The 14,529-nt window shown below is 43.7% G+C and overlaps 1 protein-coding gene across 2 annotated transcripts in view; it reads right to left on the bottom strand.

Annotated features, from left to right (window-relative positions):
* LOC144607150 (insulin receptor-like) overlaps positions 1 to 14,529 on the bottom strand; it is a 230,399-nt gene that overhangs the window by 73,143 nt on the left and 142,727 nt on the right. For both annotated transcript variants that reach the window (XM_078423787.1, XM_078423789.1), the window contains exon 3: positions 7,708 to 8,029. In XM_078423787.1, coding sequence (XP_078279913.1) covers positions 7,708 to 8,029 — 322 coding nt within the window. The remainder of the gene's footprint in view (positions 1 to 7,707; positions 8,030 to 14,529) is intronic.

The raw sequence follows: 14,529 nt of genomic DNA, 5'->3' as shown, positions 1-14,529 counted from the left end.
TCTCTCCTTTACACCTTGGAACATGCAGTTCTTAGTTCTGATTAAAGTCACTGAGTCACTAATGGCTGCTGCTCTTCTCCCAGACACTGCCTGGCCTTCTGAGTATTTCCAGAATGTTCTGTTTTTATTTAAAAATAAAGGCTTCCTTGTGGAAAAAAAAACCAAACACAACAGTATCGACTGCAATGAATTTCCTTTACCTCTTCACAGCTCCGCTCACAAAGAATGGCTTTAACTGAACAAAGACTGCGATTGTTTCTCTCCTGTGATAGTCTGACAGCTTCATCTCTGTCCAACAGCGCTAATTTGCCATTTATGAGTGAATGATTAACTGCCACACATGGAGGTCAGCTCTTTCATTTACCGCTTCACACTGTCCAACAGTTTGTAAACAGCTATTGTTCAATTCTGAATACAGACATGAGCTCATTTCAGTTTGTCAAGAGCATTCACATGAAAAAACAAAACTTAAGGGTGGGAAAAAAAACCTTGCATTTGTGGAGCGCCTTTCATGGCTTCAGGCTATTGCAAAGTGCTTTATGGGCAATCAAGCATTTTTGAATTATAGACAGTGATCAGATTATCAGTTTTTGTAATGCTGACTGAAGGATAAACATATTCCAGGACATCACGAGAGTTCCCTTGACCATCTTCAAAATACAATAAAACTCTTAATAATCCATTACCTGGTCGTTTGGAAATCCTAAAGCATCTTCTGGCTTAGTTTGCAATGCCTTCTGTGCTCTTCCTTCTGACTTGCCCAGGTCCCATTTCCCACATTTCCTTCCAACACACTGGGGTCCCAATTCCCATGTCTCCTTGCAACTCACTGCAGCCCCAGTTCCCATATTTCCTTTCAACTGGCCCCAGTTCCTGTGCTTCATAAGTTCATGAGTTCTCGGAGCAGAATTAGGCCAGTCAGCCCATCAAGTCTACTCTGCCATTCAATCATGGCTGATCTATCTTTCCCTCTCAACCTCATTCTCCTGCCTTCTCCCCATAACATTTGACACCCTCACTAATCAAGAATCTGTCAATCTCTGCCTTAAAATATCCATTGACTTGGCCTCCGCAGCCTTCTGTGCCAATGAATTCCACAGATTCACCACCCTCTGGCTAAAGAAATTTCTCCTCATTTCCTTTCTAAAGGTACATCCTTTTATTCTGAGGCTATAAAGTCTCTGGGTCTAGACTTTCCCAATAGTGGACACATCCTTTCCACATCCTCTCTACCCAGGCCTTTCACTATTCGGTAAGTTTCAATGAGGTCCCCCCTCATCCATCTAAAGGACCGGATGGATGGGGTTGTCAAATGCACCTTCCATCTCATTCAGGCTCTGCATCCCACACTCCCTTCTGGCTCACCAGGGCCTCCAGTTCCTGCACTCTCAGTCAGCTCACTGGCGTCCTGTTTCCTGCACTGTTTTTTAAATGGTCAGGGTCCTGCATCCCATGCTCCCTTTAAATTTATCAGGTTTTCTTGGGAATTTATTGAAATACTTTATAACATCCAAGTGACGGAAATTAAATGCGCATTGATGTATTAATAGGATTAACGTCCAATAGTCTGTAAAATCAGCTCATCTGGCACCAAGCATGGTGAATAATCAGAGTCTTGCTGGAGTGCCAAGTGTTTTTTGCATCATCTGCTTGGGATTTTGTTTCAACGACTACTTGTCTGAAAGAAAGTCAGCCACTGGATGAGTGAGTGCAGCAATCTCCCAACGCTGCGTTCGGTAACAACTTGAATTTATGCTCCAATCTCCTTCAATCTCGCACAATTATGGTGAAATAAAATAAATAGAATATGCATACACCAAATTTCCTGTGCTGCACTGTTCTACGTTCTACGTTCTATATAATTAGACCCAAAGAAATGTTGGGGAGGATAGTGTGGGTCATTAAAGGTTAAAGACAGAGAGGAGCAAATTAACATTGGGATTTAAACACAGGTAAAAAATCTCAGTTGAAGGCTTTGGGAGTCCCCAGGCAAATCTGGTCATCAAGAACAGAACTGTGTCTATGCACTGTGGACGGTTTAAATGTAATCATATATAGTCTTTCCGCTGACTGGATAGCACGCAACAAAAATGCTTTTCACTGTATCTTGGTGCAAGTGACAATAAACTAAATTTAAAAACTCTGTGCAACAGGATGTATGAAGCTGAATTTTATGATTATAAAGAGGAGAAAGGTGGACAGGGAAGCATGGAGGGGAAATGGATATGTTTCAGTGGCAGTAGTAATGAAAACCATTTATTTTCTTCTGAAACTCTTCCCCGAGATTGTTTTCAAATATTGCACTGCGAACTGATTGTTTTTTGGACAATCTTTCAAGGGCCTGAGTTGAAACTCCCATATCAATCCCCGAACTAAGATCACTTACAAGATACCAGATCAGGTGTAATGGGGAGAATGCTCAAGAGAGGCACAAAATCCTGGAGTAAAAATCTGTGGGTCAGGCAGCGTCTCTGGAGAAAAGGAATTGGTGACTTTTTTGGGTCGATACCCTTCTTCAGACTGAGAGTCAGAGGAGAGGGAAACTAGAGGTATGAAAAGGTACAGGACAAATGCTCAAACTGGTCTCAGCAAAAGGGAAAGGAAAATTCTGAAGTGATTTCCCTCAGATCACCACCCAAGATCAGGTAAGTAGGTGGGATTAGGTAGAGTTTTCTTCCTCATCCCCCAATACCTAGCTGATACAATTTCTCTCGGCTCATCTAAAGAGGTTGGCAATTGGACAACGTTCAGTTCTTTAGTACAAAGCCAACCTTGATAAATGGCAATAGAAAAATAGGGTTTGAAATTGGCAGGACTAATAGAAAGCATGCGTGAAATGCGCATCACAACAACTGACTGATTGACAAGAATGGTTAACATGGAGACCAGGTTTGGCTGGTGTAATCCGGTAGGTTTCCTGAATTTTATGTATCTCTGCTAGCATTCCTAATACTGATTTATGAATTGGTCTTACAATTTCCCATCAACATCAAAGCAGCTTTCAGGTAAAAAAGAAAGCCATAACACAGCAACACTTATTGGAGCAGCACGGATAGATTATTGCAAATGAGGAAATTACTAACCTGCCCTCGTCACTCCCAATAAGGCAGTCAGGTAAAGGAGGGCTTTACACCTTAATAAGCTACTTTTACCAGCTTTTCTGTCACAATATGAACACCAGGTTGAACAAGACTTAACTAGGCAGGGTTGAGAGTGCCAAGGCAGGTTCAAGGGGATATGTACCATAGAAACATAGAAAATAGGTGCAGGAGTAGGCCATTCGGCCCTTCGAGCCTGCACCGCCATTCAATATGATCATGGCTGATCATTCAGCTCAGTAGCCTGTACCTGCCTTCTCTCCATACCCCCTGATCCCTTTAGCAAAAAGGGCCACATCTAACTCCCTCTTAAATATAGCCAATGAACTGGCCTCAACTACCTTCTGTGGCAGAGAATTCCACAGGCTCACCACTCTCTGTGTGAAGAAATGTTTTCTCATCTCGGTCCTAAAAGACTTCCCCCTTATCCTTAAGCTGTGACCCCTGGTTCTGGACTCCCCCAACATCGGGAACAATCTTCCCGCATCTAGCCTCTCCAACCCCTTAAGAATTTTATATGTTTCTATAAGATCCCCCCTCAGTCTTCTAAATTCCAGCGAGTACAAGCCCAGTCTATCCAGTCTTTCCTCATATGTAAGTCCCGCCATCCCAGGGATCAATCTGGTGAACCTTCTCTGTACTCCCTCTAAGGCAAGAACGTCTTTCCTCAGGTTAGGAGACCAAAACTGCACACAATACTCCAGGTGCGGTCTCACCAAGGCCCTGTACAAATGCAGCAGAACCTCCCTGCTCCTAAACTCAAATCCTCTTGCTATGAATGCCAACATACCATTCGCTTTCTTCACTGCCTGCTGCACCTGCATGCTTGCTTTCAATGACTGGTGCACCATGACACCCAGGTCCCGTTGCATCTCCCCTTCTCCCAATCGGTCACCATTCAGGTAATATTCTGCTTTCCTGTTCTTGCCGCCAAAGTGGATAACCTCACATTTATCCACATTATATTGCATCTGCCATGCATTTGCCCACTCGCCTAATCTATCCAAGTCACTCTGCAGCCTCCTAGCATCCTCCTCGCAGCTAACACTGCCACCCAGCTTCGTGTCATCCGCAAACTTAGAGATGTTGCATTCAATTCCCTCGTCCAAATCATTAATATACACTGTAAATAACTGAGCCTTGCGGTACCCCACTAGTCACTGCCTGCCATTCCGAAAAGGACCCGTTTATTCCTACTCTTTGCTTCCTGTCCGCCAACCAATTTTCTATCCACCTCAACACTGAACCCTCAATACCGTGTGCTTTAAGTTTGTACACCAATCTCCTATGTGGGACCTTGTCGAAGGCCTTCTGAAAGTCCAGATATAACACATCGACTGGTTCTCCCTTATCCACTCTACTAGTTACATCCTCGAAAAATTCTATAAGATTCGTCAGACATGATTTGCCTTTGGTAAATCCATGCTGACTTTGTCCGATGATATCACCACTTTCCAAATGTAATGCTATCACATCTTTAATAACTGACTCTAGCATTTTCCCCACTACCGATGTTAGGCTAACTGGTCTATAATTCCCCGTTTTCTCTCTCCCTCCCTTTTTAAAAAGTGGGGTTACATTAGCTACCCTCCAGTCCTCAGGAACTACTCCAGAATCTAAAGAGTTTTGAAAAATTATCACTAATGCATCCACTATTTCTGAGGCTACTTCCTTAAGCACTCTGGGATGCAGCCTTTCTGGCCCTGGGGATTTATCTGCCTTTAATCCATTTAATTTACCTAACACCACTTCCCGACTAACCTGGATTTCCCTCAGTTCCTCCATCTCATTAGACCCCCGGTTCCCCGCTATTTCCGGCAGACGGTTTATGTCTTCCTTAGTGAAGACAGAACCAAAGTATTTGTTCAATTGGTCTGCCATCTCCTTGTTCCCTATGATCAATTCACCTGTTTCTGACTGCAAGGGACCTACATTTGCCTTAACTAATCTTTTCCTCTTGACATATCTATAAAAGCTTTTGCAGTCTGTTTTTATGTTCCTTGCCAGTTTTCCCTCATAATCTATTTTCCCTTTCCTAATTAAGCCCTTTGTCCTCCTCTGCTGGACTCTGAATTTCTCCCAGTCCTCTGGTATGCTACTTTTTCTGGCTAATCTGTATGCTTCATCTTTTGTTTTAATACTATCCTTGATTTCCCTTGTTAGCCACGGATGCACTACCTTTCCTGGTTTGTTCTTTTGCCAAACTGGGATGAACACTTGTTGTAGTTCATCCATGCGACCTTTAAATGCCTTCCATTGCATGTCCACCGTCAACCCTTTCAGCATCAATCGCCAGTCTATCTTGGACAATTCACGCCTCATACCCTCAAAGTTACCTTTCTTTAAGTTCAGAACACTTGTTTCTGTATCGACTTTGTCACTCTCCATCCTAATGAACTCTACCATATTATGATCTCTCTTGCCCAAGGGGCCTCGCACAACAAGACTGTTAACTAACCCTTCCTCATTACTCAATACCCAGTCTAGAATGGCCTGTTCTCTCGTTGATTCCTCGACATGTTGATTTAGAAAACCATCTCTCAAACATTCCAAGAAATCCTCTTCCTCAGCACCCCTGCCAGTTTGGTTCACCCAATCTATATGTAGATTGAAGTCACCCATTATAACTGCTGCGCCTTTAGTGCATGCATTTCTAATTTCCTGCTTGATGCCATCCCCAACCTCCCTACTGCTGTTAGGTGGCCTGTACACAACTCCCACTAGCGTTTTCTGCCCCTTAGTGTTTCGTAGCTCTACCCATATCGATTCCACTTCCTCCAAGCTAATGTCCTTCCTTTCCACTGCTTTAATCTCCTCTCTAACCAGTAACGCTACCCCACCTCCTTTTCCTTTCTGTCTATCCCGCCTGAATATAGAATATCCCTGGATGTTGAGCTCCCAGCCTTGGTCACCCTGGAGCCATGTCTCCGTAATCCCAACTATATCATAATCATTAATAACTATCTCCACATTTAATTCATTCACCTTATTACGTATACTCCTTGCATTGAGACACAAAGCCTTCAGGCTTGTTTTTACAACTCTCTTACCCCTTGTACGATTATGTTGTAAAGTGGCCCTTTTTGATTTTTGCCCTGGATTTGTCTGCCTGCCACTTTTACTTTTCACCTTGCTACCTGTTGCTTCTACCCTCATTTTACACCCCTCTGTCTCTCTGCTCCAGCTCCCATCCCCCTGCCACATTAGTTTAAATCCTCCCCGACAGCACTAGCAAACACTCCCCCTAGGACATATTTCTGGTAGCCATATTTACATAGATCAGTTGCTTCAGGGGAATATAGCAAGCTGAGTGAGCAGGCACGATCATGGCAGATGGAATACAATGTGGAGAGATATATCACCCACTTTGCTGAACATAACAATAAATGGTGAGACATTGGGTAGTGTTACTTTCAAAAGAGACTTGGTTGACTTGTACACGTGTCACTGATGGCCGACATGCACATACAACAGGTGATTAGGAGGATCAATCACGGGAGCAGGGAACAAAAAATGCATTTTTGTATAGGGACTTGGGTAGATTGCACCTGAAGAATTGTGCTTCCTAACCCGAGAAAGAATGGACTTGCCATGGAGAGAGATCCAGCAAAGATCCTTAAGACTGGATCCAGGGATAGTGGGCTTGCCATATTAAGAGAGTTGAGTAGACTGTGACATGCATTGTCTAGAGATTAGTAAAATGAAAAGAGATCTTCATCGAAATTTAGGAAATTGTTAAATGTTTGACAAGTTAAATACAGGGGGTGTTTCACCTGACTAAGAAATCTAGTACAAGAAGGCACAGTATAACAATAAGGAGTCGGCCATTTGGATTTGAGGTGAGGGAGATTTGGAATAGGCTGTGCCAAAGTATGGTGCTGGCGATATCATTGTGTTCATTCAAAACAGAGATCAATAAACTCCTGGAAATTAAGGAAATCAAAAGATTTGGTGAAAAGTGTTCAAAAATGGCTGTAAAGTAGAGAGTCAACCATGATCGTGATGAATGGCGAGGCAGGCCTGAAGGCTTATTTCCGGCTCTACTTCCGAGATGCTTATGTGTGTCCTTATGAAAGTCATTAAACAGAAGTCTGGAATATTGTAGTAATGTGCATGATCTATGTAAATATGGCTACCAGGAATATAGAAAACTCTGCATCAATAACATAACCCTTCATCAAACATTCTACCTTTATAAAATGCTGCCTCAGACATTCAATGCCCTAAGTGTAATAAGTCGAGATATTATTGTAAGAGTTTAATTTAAAAATATACCAATGATGAAAGCTGCAAGCCAAGAGATACTGAGTAAACTGCTCCAGCAATCTCTTGTACAACAATTGAGAATACACAACAAAAGATTTTAATGATGACTGTAAAAGGGATGGGAGCGATGCACACTGGATCTTCAAAACTGTGACCGTGGAAACACTAATTCTGCTACTCCCAACCGGGCACAAAAATTAAATTGAAAAAGAAAATGTACAGAGGGCATGGAATTACTTCAATTTTGTGGCTGGTACTACAGTTCAAACTTAATCGCATAAACAGCAGCCCAGTCACTCAACGTAGTCTGATTGCATGGCTGAACACTTTGTCGTGCTCTTACCTGGTGGAGTTGACAATGTATCCTGAGGGGCACTCAGGCATACATTCCCCGTTGTGGATGACGTGACCAGAGCACTCGGCCTCCTTGGAAGGTTTGCATTCGTTGCGTAGCATTTGACAGAAGGAGAAGTTCACGCAGCGCCACCCCTCGAACCTGTAGGTGCCTGGTGGGCAGGCGGGGATGCACCTGCCTTTGTAGTAGTAGTGCCGGCACGCCACGCACTTTGCCGCGTTGCTCGGCTCCTTGCAACTTCCCAAGCATTCATCGTGACAGCACTGACCACTGGGAGTGCAGGCTTTCCGACGGCACTCAGGGGTGCAAACTGCAAGAAGGACAGAGAAAAAATGGAACTTTAATTTTACAAAATACATGCATTTGATTGATACGTCACATTGCTGCTGTTCTACATACAATGAATGTTATTTTTGTTATGTCGGCAGGTGTTCTGAATTAGCAACATCCAACAAGAGACAAAATAAGTTCATTTGCTCTTGGTGGTACTTTCACTAAGTACTTGTATTTATGCGATTCCTTAAAGTAGTTAAACACCTTAAACATGGGTGTGTTAATAAACAAAAGTTGACAGTAAGCCACACAAGGGTAGGTGGCCAATCGTGGTTTGAGGTTAAGTTTTAAGAAGCATCTTCGGAAGGGCAGGAAAGAAGAGAAAAGGCAGGGGAGGGTTTGGTATTTGAGTTGAGTTTAGTTTATTGTCACGTGTACCGACCGAGGTACAGTGAAAAGCTTTTGTTGCGTGCTAACCAGTCAGTGGAAAGACAAAACATGACTACAATCGAACCGTCCACGGTGTACAGATACAAATCAACAGCGTACAGATGCGATTTAGAGACGGGATTCCACAGTTTAAGATCCAGGTCTCATGAAGGAAATCAGGGACACACAAAAGACTAGAATTGAAAGAACACAGATCCAAGGGTCACAAAGCTGGAGATGGTTGCAGACACAGACAAGAAATCTCGACCTGGACACTGGCCAGGTTTCCGTGGGAGATCTAACACTCGTCTGGGGAGATTGATGGGAAAACTCCCTCAGAAATACACTGAAATATCAGCATACATTATAAACTTAAATCAGATGTGAAGTTCAAAACCTCAAATTTGTAACTCACTTTAAACCAAGTTACAACTACTTATCGATGCTCTACCACCTGACACAACCAGAAATGAACAGTCATTCGGCGTCAGGTGATGGCAGTCTTGCCAAGACGCAGCAGTTATATCACCATCGTCTACCCATTATTGTCCAAATTACTCATCATCTTGATTTGGAAACAGGGATAGGTAATAAACAGGAGCTTTTCCAGTGATACTCGGAAATGAATTTGGAAGTAAATGTGGCTTTGAGCGCTGCACAAACCCAAAGTGGGTAATCAGGTTGAGAACTCAGCAAGGAATTGCTGCCCAATAATTGATGTTAACTATGCTCCCAAATCAGGATGTTATTGGACCTTAGAAAAATGTGAAATCGGCCCGTTATTTTTCCATTCACAATTGATTATTCTAACCAAAATGGTGTTCCTCTGAAATTTTAATAGAACACATCATTCTTGCTGGAAGATTTATTCAACAGGAGAAGATGCAAATTCATAATTTATGCTCACATTACCTTCAATACATCTGCACACTCTGTCCTCAGATCAGCTTCAAACTGAAGCCAAACGCAAATGCTTCAATACAATACAATACAATACAATATATCTTTATTGTCATTGTACCCAGGGGTACAACGAGATTGGGAATGCGCCTCCCATACGATGCAATAATTTAAGTAGTTAACAGCAACCCAACGAAACGAAACAATTGTAACAGTTTTTAGACAGGGTAAAGTGCAAGTTGATCTATGCGTTGTGGCCATCCGGCTCAACAGGACCGGTTCATAGCAGCTATGGCCCTGGGGATGAAGCTGTTCCCGAGTCTGGAGGTGCGGGCGTAGAAGGCCTTGTATCGTCTGCCCGATGGAAGGAGTTCGAACAGACTGTTGCAGGGGTGTGAAGAGTCTTTGTGGATGCTGGTGGCTTTTCTGAGGCATCGTGTGTTGTAGATGCCCTCCAAGTCTGTGTTCCGATGGCCCTCTGAGCTCTATGGACTACCCGCTGTAGAGCTTTCCTTTCTGCCTCCGTGCAGCTGAGGTACCACACAGGGATGCCATGCGTTAGGATGCTCTCTATGGTGCAGCGGTAGAAGGTCGTCAGCAGCTGTTGGGGTAGACCAGACTTTTTCAGTGTTCTTAAGTAGGACAGTCTTTGTTGTGCCTTCTTGACCAGCGCAGCAGTGTTATTGGACCATGTTAGGTCCTCCGAAATGTGAGTGCCCAGAAACTTGAAGCTGGACACTCTCTCCACACTGTCCCCGTTGATAGAGATCGGGGCATATTCCCCGTTATGTGACCTACGGAAGTTGATGATCAGCTCCTTGGTCTTGGTGGTATTTAGGGACAGGTTGTTATCCGAGCACCAGTCCGCCAGGTTCTGCACCTCCGCTCTATAGTTTGTTTCATCCCCGTTGGTGATAAGCCCGATCACCGTTGTGTCGTCTGCAAACTTGACAATGGTGTTGGTGTCGAATGCAGGAACACAGTCGTGTGTGAAGAGGGAGTAGAGCATGGGGCTCAGAACACAGCCCTGTGGTGTGCCGGTACTCAGGGTGATAGTGGAGGACAGGTGCGGGCCCATTCTCACTGCCTGCGGTCGTTCCAGCAGGAAGTCCAGGATCCAGTCACATAATGACGAGCTGAGGCCTAGCTGGTGGAGTTTGGTGATGAGCTTGGTGGGGATGACCGTGTTGAAGGCGGTGCTATAGTCTATGAATAGCATCCTCACGTACGTGCCCTGTCTCTCTAGGTGAGTCAGGACAGTGTGAAGAGCCAGAGAGATGGCGTCCTCTGTGGATCTATTTGCCCTGTATGCAAATTGATGTGGGTCCAGTGAGTCAGGGATGCTGGATTTGATGTGTGAGAGGACCAGCCTCTCAAAGCACTTCATGACTAACGGCGTTAGGGCAACCGGGCGGTAGTCGTTCAGGTTGGAGATCTTTGCTTTTTTCGGCACCGGAACTATGATAGCCGACTTCAGGCACTTGGGGACCGTAGTTAGAGATAATGACAGGTTAAAGATCCTGGTGAATACCTCAGCCAGCTGTTCAGCACAGTCCTTCAGTACCCTTCCTTGAACTCCATCCGGTCCTGCAGCCTTGCGTGGGTTGACCCTTTGCAGAGCGCGTTGTACCTCCTGTGTGCTCAGTTGCAAGACCTGTCCCACCGCCTCGGCTGGGGTTCTTTCACTCAAGGTGGTTTTGCCAGTTTCAAAGCGGGCAAAGAAGGTGTTAAGCTCGTTGGTCAGTGCCATATCGCTGTGGGGGCAGGCAGGGCTGCTCTTGTAGCCAGTGATGTCCCTGACACCCTGCCACATGCTTCTGGTGTCCGTGGTGTTGAAGTGGTCTTCCACCCGTTGCCTGTGGGTAACGACACACCTTTAATGAGCTGAGCTGTTGTTTGGTAGCAAGGGACCTCATTGGATTTTACCGGAATTACTCAGTGGGTAAACACACAGGCTAATGTAATACTAACTGGCAATCTTAATCAGTAGGAAGGAACTGCATCTAAGATGAACACAAAATCCTGGTCTCGAGCGAAAACACCACCCGTTCCTTCTCTCCAGAGATGCTGCCTGTCCCGCTGAGTTACTTCAGCATTTTGTGACTATCTTTGGCGTTCATGATGAGATGACCAGATCCATGGCACAAGGCTGATGGAAGGTATAACCGCACTGGGAGGAATAGAGGGTTTTAAAGCAGAATGGTGATTACCGTGTCACCTATGTTTCACTGGAGAGCACTCTCACCTCGGCGTTGGCAAGCTGCGGGTTCAAGTCCTGCTTCTAAGATTTGACTAAACACAAAATCCACGTTGACACACCAGCGCACCGTTGAGAGAGCATTGTTCTGCGGAGCTGCAGTCTTTCAGACGAGATAGTAAACAAAGCCTTCGTCTGCTCTCTCAGATTCCATGAGAGTGTTTTGAAGGGTAGGAGAATTGTGCCCAGTGTCAAGGCCAACATTTAATCACTTGACCAGCATTTGCCAAAGCTGGTTATAACATTGCTGCCTGTGGGAGTTTGCATATGCAAGTGGGCTGCCGACTGCAGCTATACTTGCAAAGTGGTTCATTAACTGTAAAGTACTTTAGATGTTCTTAGGTCATGATAACTACTCATTCAATTCCATCAATTTTCTACTTATTTGTATCACGTGCCAGTGAAGAGGGAGTACTGAGATCTCATTCATTTTGCGGAAGATATGCGTTAATATTAGACTAAAATATTTTGTTTGTCAAAAGGATATTTCAAATTTGTATAAGAAGGAACTGCAGATGTTGCTTTACACCAAAGATAGACACAAAATGCTGGAGTAACTCAGCGGGTCAGGCAGAGAAAAGGAATAGGTAACGTTTCGGGTTGAGACCCTTCATCACACTGAGAGTCAGGGCTTTTGTGGCCCTGTGTTGAGTGTAATTGTTTAAGTATGGCAGATGTAAATTTGCTTTTTTATTGTTTATGACACGAACAGCGCCCTCCTTGTGAATTGTTTCAAAGGTAGCACAATACCACAGCTCACACAGCATCATGTACACACAAAATTTAGCAACAGCAGTGATAATCACAGGTTCGAGATTGCCCAAATGTGACACATTTATGTGACAGTCAAGTTCTTTGCCAAGTACCATCTACGTGAACAAAGGACAATGCTAAATTATCAGAATCCATGGAACATGCATGGATGCACATGGCAGCAGCACGCACTGCAGCAGGTATCTAAATATATCCACAACTTACAATACTATGTTCTTTGTTAAACACTGCTTCAGGGTATAATCATGCAGAGCCCAATCTGGAGACTTAATTGCATATTACAAATATCATATAACAGCAATCTGTTTGGTAAGAGTTATACTATAATTAAGGGATTTTTGTCCCTTTTGCAAATACAACAGAGGCGTGATCCTCTTTGCGGTTTCATTGGGTTATGTTTTTTATTAGCCTGCACATTTAGATCCTCTGTCCAAAGGAGGTTGTTTGGTTTATGTAAGCCACAAAGTCTGCTTGGCAGGCCAGACATAGCAGCAGCAATTCTAGGACATTTACCAGTGGCCAACTTTAAAGAAAGCTATAGGCAACCACAGTGTTTTTGTTTGGGGTGGGAAGGGGGACGGGGGGACTACTAGAGGTCTGAATTCAGGTACTTAGTCAGATAACTTTAAAGGGGGGAGGGGGGTTGAGGGGAGAATACATCAGCCTGGGTTTCTATACTAAATCCAGACATAAACCCAGTAGATGTCAAGGATAGCAGATAGAAGAGGAGATAGACACAAAATGCTGGAGTAACGCAGCAGATCATAGAGTCATACGGTGTGGAAACAGGCCCTTCAGCCCAACTTGCCCACGGCTACCAACATGTCTCTTCTACATTAGTCCCACTTGCCTGCATTTGGCCCATGTCCCTCTAAACCTCTCCTATCCATATACCTTGTCTCATTGTTTCTTAAACATTAACGGTCAGGCAGCATCTCTGGAGAAAATTTATAGGTGATGTTTCAGGTTGTGACCCTTCTTCAGACAAATTGATAGATGGATGGTGGATGGACAAATGGATAGAGATAATGGATAGGTGACATTTTGGGTCAGGATCCTTCTTCAGACAGAAGAAGGGTCCCAACCCAAAACATCACCTGTCCATTTTCTCCAGAGATGTTGCCTAAGCCACTGAGTTACTCCAGCATGTTGTGTCTATCTTCGGTATAAACCAGCATCTGCAGATCCTTTTTGTTACATAAGACAGAAGAGGAGCTCTATCGGATATAATGCTAATCATAACAAAATAATCTGCCTAATGTTCTTACTGGCTGTGATATGATAGGAGAAAAAACGACTCAGATTGAGGTAGCTACACGCCATAACCTGAACAAGTAATCAGCAACTTTCAAAAAGGGAAAGAATTGAATAGTTTGAAAATAGTAGGGAGGGGAAAACATAATTGACAGAAATTGCACTTTAACAATATCTCATCCTCAGCACACTTCAAGAAGATTTGCAGTTAGCAATGATGAACACCAGGCAATATAGTCCCAAATCAGAATAGTTAACAAGATGAAGCTAATGCAGCCTGGAGAATTGTTCTATCAGATGGAGGAAAACTTTAGGCAATGGAGTAAATAGACGTCAATAAATCACCCACGTGTTATATGTTTTTTCTAGTTTTCATTTCCAAGCAGTTCAGAAGGACTATCACAAAGCCTTGAAACCAATGTTAAAATGACCACAAACTAGCTCAGAAGCAGATAGGTAGAGAAATCCACCTCTTTTTACTTTTTTACAACAAATGGCAAAGATAGGCTGGGGTGGAGACAAGACGATAAAAGGTCAAGACAGGGGTTTCAAGAACCTAATTTTCATCATTGAAGACAAAGTGCTAATAAAAGTTCAATTTCGTGAAGAAATGTAATAAAAAATCAATCCATGATTGCCAAGTTTCTCGATCTGTGCACTCATGCAGTATTTATTCAGTGAGGTCAATTGGTAGTAAAGATAAGCAAGCGCATCATCGATATTGAAGTAGATACAACATGAAGATCCATCAAGATCATTGGCAGAAAAGTCTGTAATCGGCTATTCTCAGTATAGATTAAGGTCCAGCCTTCCATTCATAAGGACAAAGACTTATAACATCTACACTGTTGCTGTGGACTCCTGGTGGAATATGCACCACAGTGCATTCTTACACAGATTTCCTAGCTCTCAACCTGCAGGAT

Source organism: Rhinoraja longicauda, chromosome 28, assembly GCF_053455715.1.
Source record: "Rhinoraja longicauda isolate Sanriku21f chromosome 28, sRhiLon1.1, whole genome shotgun sequence".
Classification (NCBI taxonomy): Eukaryota; Metazoa; Chordata; class Chondrichthyes; order Rajiformes; family Arhynchobatidae; genus Rhinoraja; species Rhinoraja longicauda.
This window is presented reverse-complemented; position numbering and strand designations above follow the sequence as displayed.